The sequence below is a fragment of the Bos indicus genome, chromosome 16 (assembly GCF_029378745.1).
Source record: "Bos indicus isolate NIAB-ARS_2022 breed Sahiwal x Tharparkar chromosome 16, NIAB-ARS_B.indTharparkar_mat_pri_1.0, whole genome shotgun sequence".
NCBI lineage: Eukaryota > Metazoa > Chordata > Mammalia > Artiodactyla > Bovidae > Bos > Bos indicus.
In genome coordinates this window covers 37,047,909-37,067,263 of record NC_091775.1, presented here as the reverse complement: position 1 = coordinate 37,067,263, position 19,355 = coordinate 37,047,909, and the positions used below count along the sequence as shown (strand labels likewise).

At 38.4% G+C, this 19,355-nt stretch overlaps 2 protein-coding genes across 2 annotated transcripts; both read right to left on the bottom strand.

The window, feature by feature from the left end:
- Positions 1 to 1,187: 1,187 nt before the first annotated feature.
- On the bottom strand, positions 1,188 to 4,548 carry LOC109570251 (lymphotactin-like). The gene is made up of 3 exons (XM_019976017.2): positions 4,318 to 4,548; positions 2,380 to 2,494; positions 1,188 to 1,498 (listed from the first exon to the last, which is right to left on the bottom strand). Exons 1-3 carry the CDS (start codon positions 4,376 to 4,378, stop codon positions 1,381 to 1,383), a joined length of 294 nt encoding a protein of 97 aa, XP_019831576.1. The 5' UTR covers positions 4,379 to 4,548; the 3' UTR covers positions 1,188 to 1,380.
- A 9,770-nt stretch (positions 4,549 to 14,318) lies between these two features.
- On the bottom strand, positions 14,319 to 17,983 carry LOC109570227 (lymphotactin-like). Its single transcript, XM_019975997.2, has 3 exons — positions 17,793 to 17,983; positions 15,720 to 15,834; positions 14,319 to 14,667 (listed from the first exon to the last, which is right to left on the bottom strand). The coding sequence occupies exons 1-3, from the start codon at positions 17,851 to 17,853 to the stop codon at positions 14,505 to 14,507; spliced, it is 339 nt and encodes a 112-aa protein (XP_019831556.1). The 5' UTR covers positions 17,854 to 17,983; the 3' UTR covers positions 14,319 to 14,504.
- Positions 17,984 to 19,355: the final 1,372 nt, after the last annotated feature.

Here is a 19,355-nt window from a genome sequence, read left to right as displayed (position 1 = left end):
ATAGATATATTACCTAAATCTGTAAACATAATTAATTAAAATATCAACATAATTATATGGAGAGAATGGAAAAAGAAACCTAAATCCTTGTGTACCATAAAAGACAGCCGCAAACAGTGTCCAAAATTGACAGCCCAGGAATTAATGGTGACCAAATAGGACTGATTTGAAGTATTAACTGACCCCCACAGTTCTCTGCTAGACATTGGAGACCTGATGTATTGATAGCCACAAGCAGCTTTCGGTCTAATTGCAGGATTGGGGTGGGGGGAGCAGAGACAGGTACACAAGCAGTTTCAATATAAGTTGGTAAGTTTTAATACTTAGCATTTCAGATTGTCCCCCTAGAACCAGGAAACAATTGGTCCTTGAAACTATCAAGGTCTGATCAGCTCTAAACTATTTAAAGTCAAATAGAAGTGGATGTGTACATTATCAGCTACTTGGCTAGCACAATCATAACCATGAACCAAGTTAGCAATTTAAAGAGAATACAGGAGGACATGAATCTGGGATATTTAGGGGACCAAATGAAGTAACATTAATTAAAACTTTACTGCAAATTATGATCACACTCAAGAAATGTTCCAGGTGACAGTGTTCAGGATGTTAAATCCCAAACGCATAACTTGTGTGTTAACTAGAGTAGTGACAAATTGTGGAAGTTGCAGAAAGGCAGTGAGAACTTTGCTTAATTTGAGTAGAATTGATTTTTGTTGAATAAACTGTCTAACCTTGGCAAATGAAAGAACTGACAAACTGTGTCTTTTTCCTTTCTCTTGTAGATGAGATGAAACATAGAGGTATGAGAATTTGCTTAAGATCAAACTTGAGTGAAGTCACTTTTTGAGTAGTGAACTCTCAGAATGGGAACCCAGTAACAGTCAGATAATTTTCTCCTTTATTTCTTAAAAATAGAACTGCATGATGAAGACAGGTTGAAATAAGGCTTAAATTGTCATCATCACAGTTGTCACCTATGAGTTGTGTAGAGAACAACTTCATGCTAGAACCTAAGAATAATGAATATAGCTTTCATCTCTGATAAACACTGATATAATCTCTCCCATCAGGGATCAAAAGGAGGAATGGTAAGGACAGAAATGGAACACAAATGATGTATTACCTTTCCCAATATGTAATGAATAAATTTGTGGAATATTCTTAATAATAAATATTTATTAATTAGAACATCTGAATGATTACAAAAGAAATATTAAATATAAGAAAATAATTTGACTCATGCAGCATTTTTATGAAAAGTGAATATAATGTAATCAGTCCATAGGCTTTGAAGGGAAATGAGGTGGCTGGTTAGGGAAGGGACAAAGTGCTGGAAGGTCACTACCCAGTCAGGGTCACAGTTGTATTGGTGGATTGCTAGGCTCCTGTAGGCTTGGCCTGGCTTATATTTTTCCTGTCTATCTTTTGAACGGCTTTTTTCACCCAGGCAGCTTGAGGATCAGCACAGATTTTAAATCCTCTTCTGGTAATGAATCTGCAATACAAGGAAAAGATAGGCAAAATTAGTCACATCCTCAAAGCCTTGGGACCAAAAGTTAAGATCAGATCATATAAAAGAGATCTTGTGCAGAAATGACTGGATAAATCAGTCTTTCAGATTCACAAGATCATAAATGAAAATCATTCTTCTGCAATCTATTTTTTCATGAAGAAGAAATAGCTCCAGGTAATACCCAGATTCCTTGTTCAGCATAATTTTCAGACTCCTATCTCATCATTGCCACCAAGTGATGTAATTAAACTAGACATTTGAGGTCCTTTTTCTTTTTTCAAATCTAAGCACAGTCATCCTATCTTCTGCACAAAAGGTGATTTATTTATCTTATTTGAAGGGGTGGAGGGTAAAGTTGTGATTATATGTTGGGAAGTGTTGCTATTTTGAAAATGAAATCCTGGAAAGAGAATGGTACCATGTAGGCTAATTGTTGACACTATTCCTTGAGATGTGGCAACTGATAAAATATGGCATTCTACTCCAGGCATCAGAAAGTAAAGGCAGGGAAGGGGTGGGTGGGAATAGAGAGATATCCCACACCAGTGTGGCTCTGTGCTCCAATTCTGATCTGATCCAGCCATCTCTAAACCTAACCCTTGGGACTAAGCACATTATCTATCTGGTTCCCAGTCCGATTTTTCTGTTAAGATAAATCAGAAAGGAGGGTGACAGTCTTAACTCGGTTGCCAAGTTTTTGTCATCATTGTTTGGGGCTTCACAAAGACATGGTTAATATGGAAAACCAAAAGGACAGTTGGCTAAGTTGAAGTCTTCCTCCTTGTTAACTTATTTTTCCTGAGGAGGGCATCATTCCTGTACACTGTGTTCCATCAAGCCCAGTTTTGGGGAGAGAAACTCACATCACTGCTTTCACAGAGCCCTCCTTGATGGTGTAGGTCTTGATGTTTTTAATTGGCAGTCGTTGTGTAGTCAGACTCACACAGATGCTCTTTTCTAGAACTTCACTCCCCACACCTGTACAGAAAACCAAGCAAACAAAAATAAAATGTAATTTCTAACAATATAAATGTTAGAGTGTCATCAATTAGATAACAAAGAGTGACCTGATAAAGAGTAGTTTGGGACAGTCAATATTAAACATGGGAGAGGTAGTTCATTTTTGATTGAATCACTAAAGGTGTTATTTTAAATGGTAAAATGATAAATATGTGAAGACAATAGTTCACAGAGTCCTCATCCTCAATAGATATGGCCTGGGGGGATTAAATTTAACAGTTTCCAGAATATCTTACATTGGAGAAGGAAAAGTAACTTGGAACAGTTAATAATATAAAGGGTTTCCTAAAATCTAATAGAAGTTTTTAAGTGCTGACTTTCTCCTAAGCTGAAGAGACTGATAGTTGCTTCTCAGGGAAGCAAATATTCTCAGAGAAATATTCAGTGAAAAATCATCTAAAATAATAACTGATGATGATAGTTTTGAACTATAGTGTTGCTGATATCAGGAGGCTTTTTATAAACATGGGACTGAGAAGATGTTCACTAACGTTGCTCTTCATCTCCCCTTCTCTCCATCCCTCAGTATCCAGCCTGCGTATTCTCTATCTGCTGTATTTGCCAATTTTCTTTAATGCTGAACTATCTGTGAACCCAGTGAAAGAGGGAAATACCCCAGTGTCCATAATCCTCCTCAATCTTTGTTCCCCTACCCATATATGAGTTTGCACCAAATGCCAGCCTCTTGTCTCAGAAAAATGCCAGCCAGCCACAGTTCAGGCAACATTTGACTTAAACTTTTTGTTTTAACAGTATTTTATTTAGGGAACAATTTCAGGGACTTTCAGACCGTACCGTCACTATTTACAGAGAACCGTGGGGATCCACAATCAGGCTCAGATATTTTGGTCTAAGTATCAAGTCTACAGATTAGGAGTTTTAAAAGAGAGTTTCTGAAGCATTAATTATATCCCAAGGATATTCCTTCTTGTGGTCAGAGCTGCCAAGAGAAATGTACTCCGACCAGCTGAGAACAAATGATCCTTTAAAAAATACGTGTCAAATGCTCAGTATTGTAGCTAAGTCTCAACTAGGTATGCCTTATAGTTTATTTGATTGTATATAAGGCATTGATATTTGTTAGCACTATAGTCTCATACAAATTCAATAAGTTTATCCTAAATGGGAACATTCATAGCAGTAATATAGACTCTCCTACACACTTAAATGTAATATTGATTTCCTGGGTATGAAGGTATGAGCTTCCAATCATTTTTGTTTTAATAGAAAACATTGATTTGTTTCAGAACATAACACTCTCTAGTCATTCCCACATCATGACTGAGCTCTTAAATTTTTTGAGAATTTATCAAGATCAATATTAAATAGGCAAAAACCTCAAAGGTATACACAATTGTCATCACCATTCCACAGCTAACATTAATTAAGAAACTAGGACTTGTGTAGTAACCTGAAAAGTTTCCTATAAGTTTATTATAATTTACACTATTGATTATATATAATGTTTATTTCATTTTAACCCCAGGTAAGTGTATCAGTTATCATATTCATCTTATAGTAAGCATAGGCAAAAGCAAGTTAAGAAACTTACCCCAAATTGCCCAGTTGTGAAAAATAGGAGCCTAGCTGTTAGCCAAGATATATCTGCGAAATCCACAAGATCCTCTAGAGTCAAATTATTCCCATTTTGCACACAGGAAGACTGAGGCTTAGCTTGGAGAAAGTAGCTTACTCCATTCAAAACCTGAGTCAATACCAAAATGCCTGGCCACTGCCTGCACACCTAGATGTTCCTTATCTCATAATAACCTTTGACTCACCTTCCACAGTATATGCAGCGAGACTGCAGATCACCAGGCAGGTCAGGATGAGAAGTTTCATGGCTGAGGTCCCTCTGAGCTGTGCAGTAAGAGGCTGAGGACCTTCACTCCTCTGAGTCTCTTTTATCCCCCCAATGGTCAGCACACTTCCTGTGCTGAGAGGGGGAGTTTCAAAGTGAGTGTGGAATCACGGAAAGTCTTTGCAATACTGGTGCTTTCTTAGTTTGAAAAAAAAAAAGTTTCTTTGTCCCCACTCACACTAACCCCACATCTTGTGGCCTTTTCTCCTCCTCCTGTGGTTAATGTGTCAGTGAAACCTTATGTGTGTACAAAAGAAACGTAGTTGTCTCGTCTCCTGCCACCAGTCTAAATTCAAACCTCCCACTGCACACATGTCCCAAGGCCATGTCGGTGTGGTGGCCCAGCTGGAACATGGTATAAAGGAAAAGCGGTGGGGTGGTCACCGTGGTCTCATTCCCCAACTAGCTCATGCAGCATTCACTGTGACATGAGGCTTCCACCACCCTGGGTCATATGCCCTTGGTGACTCCACAGGGAGCCAAAGAGATACTGTTGCTTTCCCAAGTTTTTCAATCCTCTGTCTTCTTTTTCTTCTCATCTGTCCTCTGCCCACATTCAGTTGATCCCCTTTCTTACACCACCCTTTCCACATGCCCAAGGAACATTTAAATAAGAGTGTTTGGAGCCTGTCTATATTCACAGGTTTGCTTTATTGTAGCTTACTACATGTTTTTTAAAATAGATTTTGAAAAGTTGTCCTCACATAAACTTTATTTTGGAAAAAAGAAAAGCAAAACATTATCTATAGATGATTTTTAAGAAATAATTGTTTTAAGAAAAACAAAATTATGTATAATATTACCATTCTGATGGTTTTTGTTGTTAATGATTTTCAGTGAATCTCTATTGGTATACATGTTTACACAGCTGTGACAATTATAAATATTTAGACTATTTTTATGTCAATGTAAAAATCTTCCTTTTTTTTTTATAGTCTTCATATAAAAGAGTCTTCATATTCTGAGTAAACACAGACATATTAAGCCATTCCCTTATAACATATTGTTATGTAGACCATGTCTATAAGATAAATATTCACTGATATACACCAATGACCAGGAGTAGGATTACTAGGCAAAATCGTATGATCATCTTTATAACTCTTGCTACATATTGACACAATCTTCCCAGAATATAATTTCTATTTGCTGTGCTTCTAGCAGTGTTTGACTGTATCACTTGTAATGAACCCCTTCTGGCACTCAGTTTGTTGTTGGGTTTTGTCTTATTTTGTTTAGTAGGTATCTATTTTTAAAAAATGTCACTCAGTTGTGTCTGACTATTTGCAACCTCATGGACTCCAGCCAACCAGGCTCCTCTGTCCACGGGATTCTCCAGGCAAGAATACTGGAGTGGATAGCTATTCCCTTCTCCAGGAGATCGTCTCTGATGCATGTATTAATTATGTATGAAGCTAAAAGGTTTTGTCATTACTATGTAGGGATACAAAAATAAAATTCATATTATGTATGCTGCTGCTGCTGCTATGTCGCTTCAGTCATGTCCGACTCTGTGCGACCCCATAGACGGAAGCCCACCAGGCTCCCCCATCCCTGGGATTCTCCAGGCAAGAACACTGGAGTGGGTTGCCATTTCCTTCTCCAATGCATGAAAGTGAAAAGTGAAAGTGAAGTTGCTCAGTCGTGTCCGACTCTTAGCGACCCCATGGACTGCAGCCTACCAGGCTCCTCTGTCCATGGGATTTTCCAGGCAAGAGTATTGGAGTGGGGTGCCATTGCCTTCTCTGCATATTAAGTATATGTATAGCTAAAAGTGGTTTGCCATTGCTATTAGGTATATGGAAGCAAATTCCTGTATTTCCTATATTCCTATAAAATTATAGGCTAAACTCTAAGATATTTTTCATCAACAGCATTTAATTTTCCAGTCAGACTTTACTCAGAAATTTGAATATCTTTCTTATTAACTCCACCTGGCTATACCATCAGTCCTTAAACTCAACATACCTTTCCATTCAGAATGCTCTCTCTCCTATTACTCTGTGACATTGAATAAGGTTTTACCTTCTTTTCAGTATCTAAATACAGATTATTTGGGTCTTCTTAGACTCATTGGTTCTAAGAAGCATCTAAGACTCACGCCGATGCTGCTGCTAAGTCACTTCAGTCCTGTCCGACTCTGTGTGACCCCATAGATGTTAGCTCACCAGGCTCCCCCGTCCCTGGGATTCTCCAGGCAAGAATACTGGAGTGGGCTGCCATTTCCTTCTCCAATGCATGAAAGTGAGGTTGCTCAGTCGTGTCTGACCCTCAGCGACCCCATGGACCTCAGCTTTCCAGGCTCCTCCGTCCATGGGATTTTCCAGGCAAGAGTATTGGAGTGGGGTGCCATTGCCTTCTCCAATCTAAGACTCACAGGGTCTAAGATTACTTGGGTCTTCTTAGACTCGTTGGATATCCATATGTTATTTCCAAACAAGCCATACAAACAAGCCGTACTAAGTGTATATGTAGCTCATGTATATGTCTTCTCCTGTCTCTCTAGAATGTTCAAGGCAAGACCTCTTCATTCCTTGTTAGGACTACGTAAGTAGACCAACTGATTCCCAGGTCTGGGTCTCCTCCCTTTTCAAGATATTCTCTACAGCATTGCCAGAGAAATTATTATAAAATCTTAATCTAATTGAGTTGTTTTCCTACTGACATATGTTTACTAATTCCCAACACATACAAGATTCATTTCAAACCTCACATTTTCGTATATAAAGATGCTCAGATCTAACAATGCTTTTCCTTTCAGTTCAGTTCAGTTCAGTCTCTCAGTTGTGTCCCACTCTTTGAGACCCCATGAATTGCGGCACGCCAGGCCTCCCTGTCTATCACCAACTCCTGGAGTTCACCTAAACTCATGTCCATCGAGTCGGTGATGTCATCCAGCCATCTCATCCTCTGTCATCCCCTTCTGCTCCTGCCCCCAATCCCTCCCACCATCAGGGTCTTTTCCAGTGAGTCAACTCTTCCCGTGAGGTGGCCAAAATAGTGGAGCTTCAGCTTCAGCATCAGTCCTTCCAATGAACACCCAGGACTGATCTCCTTTAGGATGGACTGGTTGGATCTCCTTGCAGTCCAAGGGACTCTCAAGAGTCTTCTCCAACACCACAGTTCAAAAGCATCAATTCTTTGGCACTCAGCTTTCTTTACAGCCCAACTCCTAACACCCACATGTCTTTTCTACTACCCACTTACTATTTCCTTTATCAGGAATGCCCATCCAAGCTCCCTATATAGCTATCTGTAAACTCTTCCTCTTCCTATAAGTTTTCCTGAATTCCTCAAGATATAATTAGTTGTGCCTCCTTCTGAGCTCTGTTGGCACTTTCTAGCCACCACTGCTGCTAAGTCACTTCAGTCGTGTCCAACTCTGTGTGATCCCATAGAGAGCAGCCCACCAGGCCCCCCCGTCCCTGGGATTCTCCAGGCAAAGCCACCACTGTTCTATCACTAATCTCATTTTATTCTTCTATTCAATTACATTTCTGCATCTCCCACTAGGTGGCAGCCTCCTTGAAAATAGATAATTGGCTTCAGTCTGTCCCTGGCAAGGCAGAATGTCTGCTATATAATATTCATTCACTAAATGGTTTTTGAACAAGTGAATTCATTTCAAGAGACCAACATTACAGTCACTGTACATTAAATAAAAGATGAATATCTAAATACATACATTCCGAAGACTGTGTCTATATCTTCCTCTCACGTTTATAATTAAAAGACAATTTGACCCAAGGCTGAACTCTTACTTACCATATTTAAATGGAGTTTCTTAAACTCTGAGAATGAATTAATTTCAGTTTTTCAAAGCATGCAATAGAGTCTCTGCTGCTGCTGCTGCTAAGTCGCTTCAGTCGTGTCCGACTCTGTGCGACCCCATAGACTGCAGCCCACCAGGCTCCCCCCTCCCTGGGATTCTCCAGGAAAGAACACTGGAGTGGGTTGCCATTTCCTTCTCCAATGCATGAAAGTGAAAACTGAAAGTGAAGTCGTTCAGTCGTGTCCGACTCTGCCCAGGCCCATGGACTGCAGCCTACCAGGCTCCTCCATCCATGGGATTTTCCAGGCAAAAGTACTGAGTGGGGTGCCATTGCCTTCTCCTAATAGAGTCTCTAGTGGAGAGAATTAAGTAATTAAGAAAAAGTGGAGGCCTAGGACACAATGGGCATAAATTGCTAATATGTGGGTATTGATTGAAATGCCCACAGTTGAAAGATAATAGCAAAAATTCTCTCATCCTTGATTCCTCTCCTTCTCTTACATGCCCCACCCAATCTGTCAGGAAATACAGTTGTCTAACTTCAAAATAGAATCTAAACTCTTCTTACTACCCTAAGAGACCCAATCCCCAGCCACCATTTCTTCTTACCTGGATTAGTGCATTTGTGCACTGCTATATTTGTAAGATATGTATATAGCTCATGATAAAGTGAGGTTGCTCAGTTGTGTATGACTCTTTGAGATCCCATTGACTATAGCCTACCAGGCTCCTCTGTCAATGGCATTTTCCAGGCAAAAGTACTGGAGTGGGTTGCCATTTCCTTCACCAAGGGATCTTCCTGACCTGGGGATGAAACCCAGGTCTTCTGCATTGTGGGCAGACGTTTTACCCTCTGAGCCACCAGGGAAGCCCTCATAGCAACTACAAAGCAAAAACTTCTAGTGTATACACAAAAGATAAGATATAGGAATCAAAGCATATCACTTAGAAAATCATCACTTCATAAATAAACTCAGCAAGAGGGGAAGGAAGAAACAAGGGGACTATAAAGCAACTAGAAAACTATTATAATGACATTAGTAAGTTCAAATAAGTCAATCATAAAGGAGATCGGTCCTGAATATTCACTGGAAGGACTGATGCTGAAGCTGAAGCTCCAATACTTTGGCCACCTGATGCAAAGAACTGACTCATTGGAAAAGACCGTGATGCTGGGAAAGATTGAAGGCAGGAACAGAAGGGGATGACAGAGGATGAGATGATTGGATGGCATCACTGAGTCAATGGACATGAGTTTGAGCAAGCTCTGGGAGTTGGTAATGGACAGGGAAGCCTAGCATGCTGCAGTCCATGGGGCCACAAAGAGTCGGACACGCCTCAGCAACTGAACTGAATTGCATGGATTATTAATTACTTTAAATGTAAATGAATTAAATTCTCCAATCAAAAGAGGTGAAGTGACTAAATGGATTAAAAAAATGCATACTGCCTACAAGAGACTCATTTCATCTTTATGGATACACATTAACTTAAAGTAAAGGGCTAGAAGATATCCCATGAATGTGGAAACCAAAAGGGAGCAGGTGTTACTGTACTTAGACAAACAACCACTCTTTACCACCTCCATAATTTAGCCTTTTCCAAAATTCCATAAAGTTAAAATCATGTATTATATATATTTTTCATATTGACTTCTTTCATTAGTAATATATTTTTAAGTTCTTTCCATATCTTCTGTGACTTTAATAGCTCATTTCTTTTTATTACTGAAGAATATATCATTGTAGGGATATGTGTGTGTGTGTAGTCACTCAGTCATATCCAACTCTTTGCAACTCTTTGGACTGTAGCCCGCCAGCCTCCTCTGCTCATGAGATTTTTCCAGGCAAGACTACTGGAATAGATTGCCATTTTCCTTCTCCAGTGGATCTTCCCTACCCAGGGATCGAACCCATATCTACTGGCTCTTCTGCATTGTAGGTGGATTCTCTACGCACTGAGTCACTGGGGAAGCCCCTATGGATATACCACAGTGCATTTATCCAGCCACCTATTGAAGGACATTTTGGTTGCTCCAAGGTGAATTCCTGTGGCTTCATTTGATACTGTTCATGTTTTAAATTTTTGCCATTTGCATAGGTGTATAGTAGTATCTCCTTATTTTTCATTTGCAATTTCCTAATGAGGTATAATGCTGAGAACCTTTTCCTATGTTTATTTTCCATCTATATGTCTCCTGTACTGAGGCATTTGTTAAGACCTTTTGCCTGGGTTATTCAATCAAGTTGCTTGCTTTCTTGTTGTCACATTTTAAGAGTTCTCTGTGTGCTTTGGGTAACATTTTTTTTTTTTAAATCAGATGTCTCTTGAAAATATTTTCTCCTAATCTGTGACATTATCTTTACTTGACAGTGTCTTTCAAAGAACAGAAATTTATAATTTTAATAAGCACCAACTTAAATTTTTCTCTTAAGGAACATATCTTTACTGTCAGATTTAAAGAAAAAATCATCTCCAAATCCAAGGTAGTCAAGATTTTATCATATGTCATCATCTAGATGTTTAATAATTTTGCATTTTACATTTCACCTATAATATATTTTGGGTTAATTTTTCATGAAATGTGTAAGGTCTGTGTCTAGAGGGTTTTTTGCATGTGGATGTCCAGTTGTTCTAAAATTACTTGTCAAAAATATTTTCCTTTCTCCCATCATACCTCCTCTAGGAAGACTTGTACATAATCGTGCTCCTTCCTGAGGCTGGAATATCATAGAAAATCACTATCTGAGACCAGGATCAGTTTATTAAGAACTTTGTGCTCTTAGCCAAGACAATCAATCTCTCTGCAGCTCAGTTTTCTCACCATTTAAATTGCAGTGACAATTTTAGACACTGTATTGTTGTATCAAATATCTATGAAAGAACATAATACTCTACAAATATTACAATCCCAGTGGAAGAATTTCCTAGTGAAGAGAGAATTATGTGACATCTTTCTTCAAATCAATGAAGAATCCACCTTCCATTTCTTATTAATAATAATAATTAATAATTATATCTAAAGTCAGAAAAAATGAAGAACATTTTCAAGGTAATTATTCCTTTCTCTGTGTTATTTCTATTTCTTGAGCATGCCCATGTTATTAATATTACCTGTTTCATATTGGTTCTCTTTCATCATAGTCTCGTCTGCTAGATGAGCTCTTGGAGTACAGAAGTGGTGTTTTACTTATCTAGATATATACTAAGCCTAACACAGTGCCTGTTTTATATCAAGTACCTAAAAATATTTGCTGAATTGAATAAAGTTTATTCAAGCCTTAATAAAGTTTACTTTGTGTTATATAATTTTAGAAATATGAAAGGGCAGAATGAAGCAAATAATCTAATATGTTATTCTTCCATTCATCCAACAAGTATTAATTGATCCTCCCTCCCAGGTCTATGGGCTTACCAGGTGGCTCACTGGGTAAAGAATCTGCCTGCAATGCAAGAGATGCAGGAGACACGGGTTCAATCCCTGGGTTAGGAAGATCCCCTTTAAGGGGACATGGCAACCCACTCCCAGTATTCTTGCCTGGAGAATCTCATGGACAGAGGAGCCTGGTAGGCTACAGTCCACGGGGTCACAAAGAGTCAGACATGACTGAAGCAATTGAGCCCGCACATTCCAGTTCTATGCTAGGTACTGGGAACCTAGCATAATAACACCAAAAGCAGCTTTTAGTTTGACTGCAGGATTGTGATGGAGTAGCACAGATGGGCAAACAAGCAGATTCAATATAAATTATAAATTTTAAGTTAAATTTTAGTACAATTGAACACAGAAGCACAAAAGAGGAGTCTCAGACACTAAAAAAATATTTAATATTTTGAGATCTCTCCTTCTTAGATTATTTCTTTGAATTGAAGTCCAATCAGCCACAGAGTTATAGTTAGTAGATGCAGGTCCAACCTAAGTGATTCAAAACATCCAGTCAGTTAGTTAAAGTTATGTGCACTGTTGGGTTGAAACCTCTAACATCACCTATGACCTTAGATAATGCAATCACGAGATGTGCATACCTATACTCTTCCACTTGTATTATTAATTCTCTTGAAAACCTCTTGCAGAGTACATCATGCAAAATGCTGGGCAGGATGAAGCACAAGCTGGAATCAAGATTGCCGGGAGAAATATCAATAATCTTAGATATGCAGATGACACCACCCTTATGGCAGAAAGCAAAGAAGAACTAAAGAGCCTCTTGATGAAAGTGCAAGAGGAAAGTGAAAAAGTTGGCTTAAAACTCAACATTCAGAAAACTAAGATCATGGCATCTGGTCCCATCACTTTATGGCAAATAGATGGGGAAACAGTGGAAACAGTGAGATACTTTATTCTTTTAGGCTCCAAGATCACTGCAGATGGTGACTGCAGCCATGAAATTAAAAGATGCTTGCTCCTTGGAAGAAAAGCTATGACCAACCTAAACAGAATATAAAAAAACAGAGACATTACTTTATCAACAAAGGTCCACCTAGTTAAAGCTATGGTTTTTCCAGTAGTCGTGTATGGATGTGAGAATTGGACTATAAAGAAAGCTGAGTGCCAAAGAATTGATGCTTTTGAACCATGGTGTTGGAGAAGACTCTTGAGAGTCCCTTGGACTGCAAGGAGATCCAACCAGTCCATCCTAAAGGAAATCAGTTCTGAATATTCATTGGAAGGATTGATGCTGAAGCTAAAACTCCAATACTTTGGCCACCTGATGCAAAGAACCGACTCATTGGAAAAGACCCTGATTCTGGGAAAGATTGAAGGCAGGAGGAGAAGGGGACAACAGAGGATGAGATGGTTGGATGGAATCACCAATGCAATAGACATGAGTTTGAGTAGGCTCTGGGAGTTGATGTTGGACAGGGCCTGGCATGCTGCAGTCCATGGGGTCACAAAGACTCAGACAACTGAGTGACTAAACTGATCTGAAAATTTCTAGCACTTGGGAGACATTTCAGAAATTCAAGTACATGTTCAATCAGGAAACATTTCTTTCATCTTCTGTGATTTACTAGGTTTTACCCCTCATAAAACAGGTTTTTTTTCTTTGTGTTTCCTTTAAGACCAGTTTTGAACATTATTGTAAACAAATAGCAGTGAGAAATGACAGATAACCCACTCTTGGCTAAGAAGCAATGTTTTAATCAGTTTCTCTCTGGTGAATAGTTGGATGACTATGACTAGACGTGATTTGATTCCTCCCAAATGCCCTCAGTTTGTTACCCTCTGAAAACACTTGATATTGCTGGTTGTCCCCTTAGGACTAGAGAACAGTTAATTCCTTCCCTTCCTTTGAAACTATCAAGGATTGATCAGTTTCTTAACTATTTAAAGTCAGATAGAAGTGGATGTATAAACTATCAGCTACTTGAATAATGGAATCATAAACATGAACCAAATGAACAATTTAATGAGAATATAGGAGGGCATGAATCTGAGATGTTTAGTGAGTAGATGAAGTAATGTTTATTAAAACTTTTAAAACTTTAATGCAAATTGCGGTCATATTCAACAAATGTTCTAAATGACAGTGTTGGGATACTGAAAACTTACTGGCCAAAAGGAAAAAAAGCATGGTGTGTTGATAACTAGAGTAGTGATGATTGTGAAAACCACAGAAAGGCAGTAAGCTCATTGCCCAATTTGGGAAGAATTGATTTTTGTTTGAATAAAGTATGTTTTCATTAAAAGTATAATCTTTGCTACTGTGACAAATGAAAGAACTGACAAGCTGTGTCCTTTCCTTTTTTTTCTTTCCTTTATAGATCAAATGAAACCCAGAAGTATGAGAATGTGCTCAAGATCAAGCTTGATGAAGCTTCTTTTTGAGTAGTGAATCTTCATAATGGGGAACCAGTAGCAGTTGGATCGTTTTTCCATTTAATCCATAAAAATAGAACTCCATTATGAAGACAGGTTTAAATAGAGCTAAAATTGTCGTTGTTACAGTTGCCACCTATGACTCATGTGTAGAGAATCATTTCATGCTAAAGCCTAAAAATGATGAATATAGCTTTCATCTCTGATAAACACTGACCATAATCTCTCCCATCATGGATACTATCAACAGGAAGTACAATTATGACAGAAAAGGGACACAAATGATGTATTACCTTCCCTACTAGGTAATGAATACACTTTGGGACCATTCTTAATAATAAATATTTATTAATTAGAGCATCTGTATGAATATGAAGGACATAAAAAAATAAAAATCTAAGAAAATAGACTCATGCAGCACTTTTATAAAAGGTGAATATAATGTAATAAGTCCATGAGCTTTAAAGGGAAATGAGGTGGCTGGCTAGGGAAGGGACAAGGTGCTGGAAGGTCACTACCCAGTCAGGGTCACAGCTGTATTGGGGGATTGCTGGGCTTGTGTAGGCTTGCTCTGGCTCACATTTCTCCTGGTGGACCTGTCTATTGTTCGGACGGCTTTTTTCACCCAGTCAACGTGGGGATCAGCACAGACTTTAAGGCCACGTCTGGTAATGAATCTGCAATGCAAGGAAAAGATAGGCAAAATTAGTCACATCTTCAAAGCCTTGGGACCAAAAGTTAAGATCAGATTGTATAAAAGAGACCTTGTGCAGAAATGACTGGAAAAATAAGTATTCCAGATAGATCTGGAATGAAAATTAGATTCCATTACATCTTAAAAAAAATCTTTCTTCTGCAATCTATTTTCTTCATGAAGAAAATATAGCTCCAAATAATACCCAGATTCCTTGTTCAGAATTTTGTGCAGGTTCCTTTTCTCATCATTGCTACCAAATGATGCAATTAAACTAGACATTTGAAGCCATCTAGGTTATTGGAGAAGGCAATGGCACCCCACTCCAGTACTCTTGCCTGGAAAATACCAGGGATGGGAGAGCCTGGTGGGCTGCTATCTATGGGGTCACACGACTGAAGCGACTTAGCAGCAGCAGCAGCAGGTTATTTATTACATGTCTTTTCTTTTTGAACCCTAAACACATTCATCTTATTTTCTGGGCAAAGAGTGGTTTATCATATTTTTGGTGGTAAAGTTGTAATTATATTTTGGGAAGTGTTGCTATTTTAAAAATGAAATACTAGAAAGAGAATGGTACCATGTAGGCTAGTTGTTGACACTATTCCTTGAGATGTAGCAACTGATAAAATATGGCATTCTACTCCAGAACACCAACAAGGAAGAGAAAGGCAGGGACGTGGGTGGGATGGAAAGGGAGGCATCCCACACCAGTGTGGCTCTGTGCTCAAATCCTGATCTGATCCAAACATCTCTAAACCTAACCCTCCGGAACGAGCATATTATTCATCTGGTTCCCAGTCTGATTATTCTGTTAAGATAAATCAGAAAGGATGGTGACAGTCTTCACTTGGTTGCCAATTTTTTTGTCATCATCATTGTTTGGGGCTACACAAAGACATGGTTAATATGGAAAAACAAAAGGACAGTTGGCTAAGTTGAGGTCTTCCTCCTTGTTAACTTATTTTTCCCGAGGAGGGTGGCATTTCTGTACACTGTGTTCCATCAAGCCCAGCTTTGGGGAGAGAAACTCACATCACTGCTTTCATGGAGCCCTCCTTGATGGTGTAGGTCTTGATGTTTTTAATTGGCAGTCGCTGTGTAGTCAGACTCACACAGATGCTCTTTTCTAGAACTTCACTCCCCACACCTGTAACAAAAAACCAAGCAAACAAAAATAAAATGTAATTTCTAATAATATAAATGTTAGAGTGTCATCAATCAAATAACAAAGAGTGACCTGATAAAGAGTAGTTTGGGACAGTCAATATTAAACATGGGAGAGGTAGCTCATTTTTGACTGAATCACTAAGGTGTTATTTTAAATGGTAAAATGTGAAAGATATAAAGGAAGTAGTTCATAAGGTTCTTATCCTCAATAGAAGGACTAAAAGGAGATTAAATTTTTCAGTTTTGAGAACATCTTACATTGGAGAAAGGAAAAATATCATGGGAGGGTTAATAATGTTACAGATTTGCTAAAATCTAATGAAGGTTTCTGTGTGCCTATTTTCTCCTAAGATGAAGAGACTGGTATTTGCTTCTCAGGGAAGCAAATATTCTAACAGAATATTTCTCTGAGAAATATTAAGCCAAAAAGCATCTAAAATAATAGTCGATAATGATCAAATCTGAGCTTTCTGACATAGTGTTGCTGAAATCAGAAGGTTTTTATAATCATGAAACTGAGCAGGTGTTCACTAACATTGCTCTTCATCTCCTCTTTCCATCACTCAATATCTAGCCTGCACATTCTTTCCCCTCTATATTTGCCAATTTATTTTTAATGCTAAATGTTTTCTGAGCCAGTGAAAGGGAAATACTCAAATGTCTGCAATCCTCATCAGTCTTTATTCCCCTATTCATTCATGGTTTCCATCATACAGCAGCCTATTTTCCCAGAAAAATGCCAGCTAGCCATGGTTTAGACAACACTTGGTATAAACCTTTTCATTTCAACAATATTTTTTTATTCAGGGCCCAATTTCAGGGGGTTCCAAACAGTGCCATCTCTATTTATGGGCACCCTTGCAGATGCATGATCTATTTTAGTCTAAGTAAGAAGGCTGCAGATTAAGAGGTTGAAAGGCGAGTTAACTGAGTTATTTATAATCAAAGGATATTCCCTCCTGTCAGAGACATAAGGAAAAATACACTCCCACCAGTTGGGAAAAAAAATGATCTTTTAATAAGTATGTGTAGAATGTTCAGGCAAGTCTCAGTGTAACTAAATCTCATCTGAATATGTCTTGTAAGTTTAATTGATTGTATATAAGTCATTGATATTTGTTAATACTTATGATCTTTTATAAACTCAAGAAATTTATCACAAGTGGGAACAACATTCATAGCAATAATAATATTCTCTCCTACACACTTAAAGGTAAAAATGGATTTCCTAAATATGAGTTCACAAGCTTCCAGTCAATTCTGTTTTAATACAAAATGTTGATTTGCTTCAGAACATACACCCTCTAGCTCACTCCCCCATCATGAATGCTTTACATTTTTAAGCATTTTTTTGAGATATGGGGCAGTTAATGTGAACAAACACATTATTTAATCCCTGGTATATCTATTTCTATTTTTTGAACTTTTTATTTTGTATTGGGGTATAGCCAATTAACGTTATGATAATTTCAGATGAACAGCAAAGGGGTAAGTGTTTTTTAATTTATCAATACTAAATAGACAAAAGCTTCAAAGGTATATACAGTTGTTTTCATTATGCTGCACCTAACATTAATAAACAAATTAGTATTTGCCTGGAAATCTGATAAATGGTCATAAGTGTATTTCATTTTAATTGTAGGTAAGCAAATTAGTTATTTATCTTAAAGATAATTAAACCTAGGCCCGGAGAGGTTAAGAAATTTACCCCAAATCCCCTAGTTGTGAAAAATAGGAGCCCAGACTGTAATCAAGTTCTATCTTCAAAATCTACAAAGTTCCCTACTGTCAAACTATACCCATTTTGCACACAGAAAGACTGAGGCTTAGCTTGGAGAAAGTAGTTGACTCCATTCAAAACCTGAGTCAGTATCAAAATGCCTGGCCACTGCCCGTACACCTAGATATTCCTTATCTCATAAATAACTTTTGACTTACCTTCCACAGTGTATGCAGCGAGACTGCAGATCACCAGGCAGGTCAGGATGAGAAGTTTCATGGCTGAGGTCCCTCTGAGCTGTGCAGCAAGAGGCTGAGGACCTTCGCTCCTCTGAGTCTCTTTTATTCCCCCAGTGGTCAGTGCACTTCCTGTGCTGAGAGGGGGACTTTCAAGGTGGGTGTGGAATCACGGAAAGTCTTTGCAATACTGATGCTTTCTTAGTTTGAAAAAAAAGTTCCTTTGTCTCCACTCACACTAACCCCACATCTTGTGGCCTTTTCTCCTCCTGTGGTTAAAGTGTTAGTGAAACCTTATGTGTGTACAAAAGAAATGTAATTGTCTCATCTCCTGCCACCAGTCTAAATTCAAACCTCCCACTGCACACATGTCCCAAGGCCATGTCAGTGTGATGGCCCACTGGGACATGGTGTAAAGGAAAAGGGGTGGGGTGGTCACTGTGGTCCCATTCCTCCACTAGCTCATGCAGCATTCGCTGTGGCATGAGGCTTCCACCACTGGATAATATGCCTGGGGTACCATCCTTGGGGAGAAGGAAATGGCAGCCCACTCCAGTATTCTTGCCTGGAGAATCCCACGGACAGAGGAGCCTGGCAAGCTATATACAGTCCATGGGATTGCAAGAGTTGGACATGACTTAGTGACTAAATCACCACCACCATCCTTGGCGACTCCTTAGGGAGCCAAAGTGAGACTGCTGCTTTCCCGAACTTCTCATTCTTCTGCCTTCTTTTTCTTCTCTTTTCTCTCCTTTGCTCCCATTCAATTGATCCCCTTTATTACTCCACTCTTTCCACATGCCAAGAAACAATTAAATAAGGGTGTTTGTAGCCTGTCTATATTCACAGGTTTGCTTTATTGTAGTTTACTACATATACCTTTAAAAAAAGATTTTGAAAATTTGTCCTGACAAACTTTCTTTTCTTTTCTTTTCTTTTTTTTTTTTTGGAATGTATTTATTTATTTAAAATTTTATTTTATTTTTAAACTTTACAATATTGTATTGGTTTTGCCAAACATCGAAATGAATCCGCCACAGGTATTTTCAAAAAAAGTAAAACAAAATTATAATATTACCATTAGGATTGTTTTTATTTTTAATGTTTTTCAATGAGTCTCTATTGGTATACATAAGTTTGGATAATTGTGACAATTACAAATACTGATATTTTCACAGCAATGTAAATATCCTCTCGTGTTTCTTCATAGTCTTCATATTTCTACTGTGTAAATTCATACAAAAGGACTTCCCTGGTGGCTGAGTGGTAAAGAATCTGCCTGCCAAGCAGGAGACACGGGTTAGATCCCTGGATCAGGAAGATTCCCTGAAGAAAGGAATGGCAATCCACTTCAGCATTCTTGCCTAGGAAATCCCATGAACAGAGGAGTCTGGCCGGCTATAGTCCATGGAGTCACAAAAATGTTGAACAAGACTTAGAGACTTAACAACAATAAACACACACACACACACATTAAATTATCCCCTTATAACTTATTGTCATGTAGATTATATCTATAAGGTAAATTTTCATTAGTATACACTG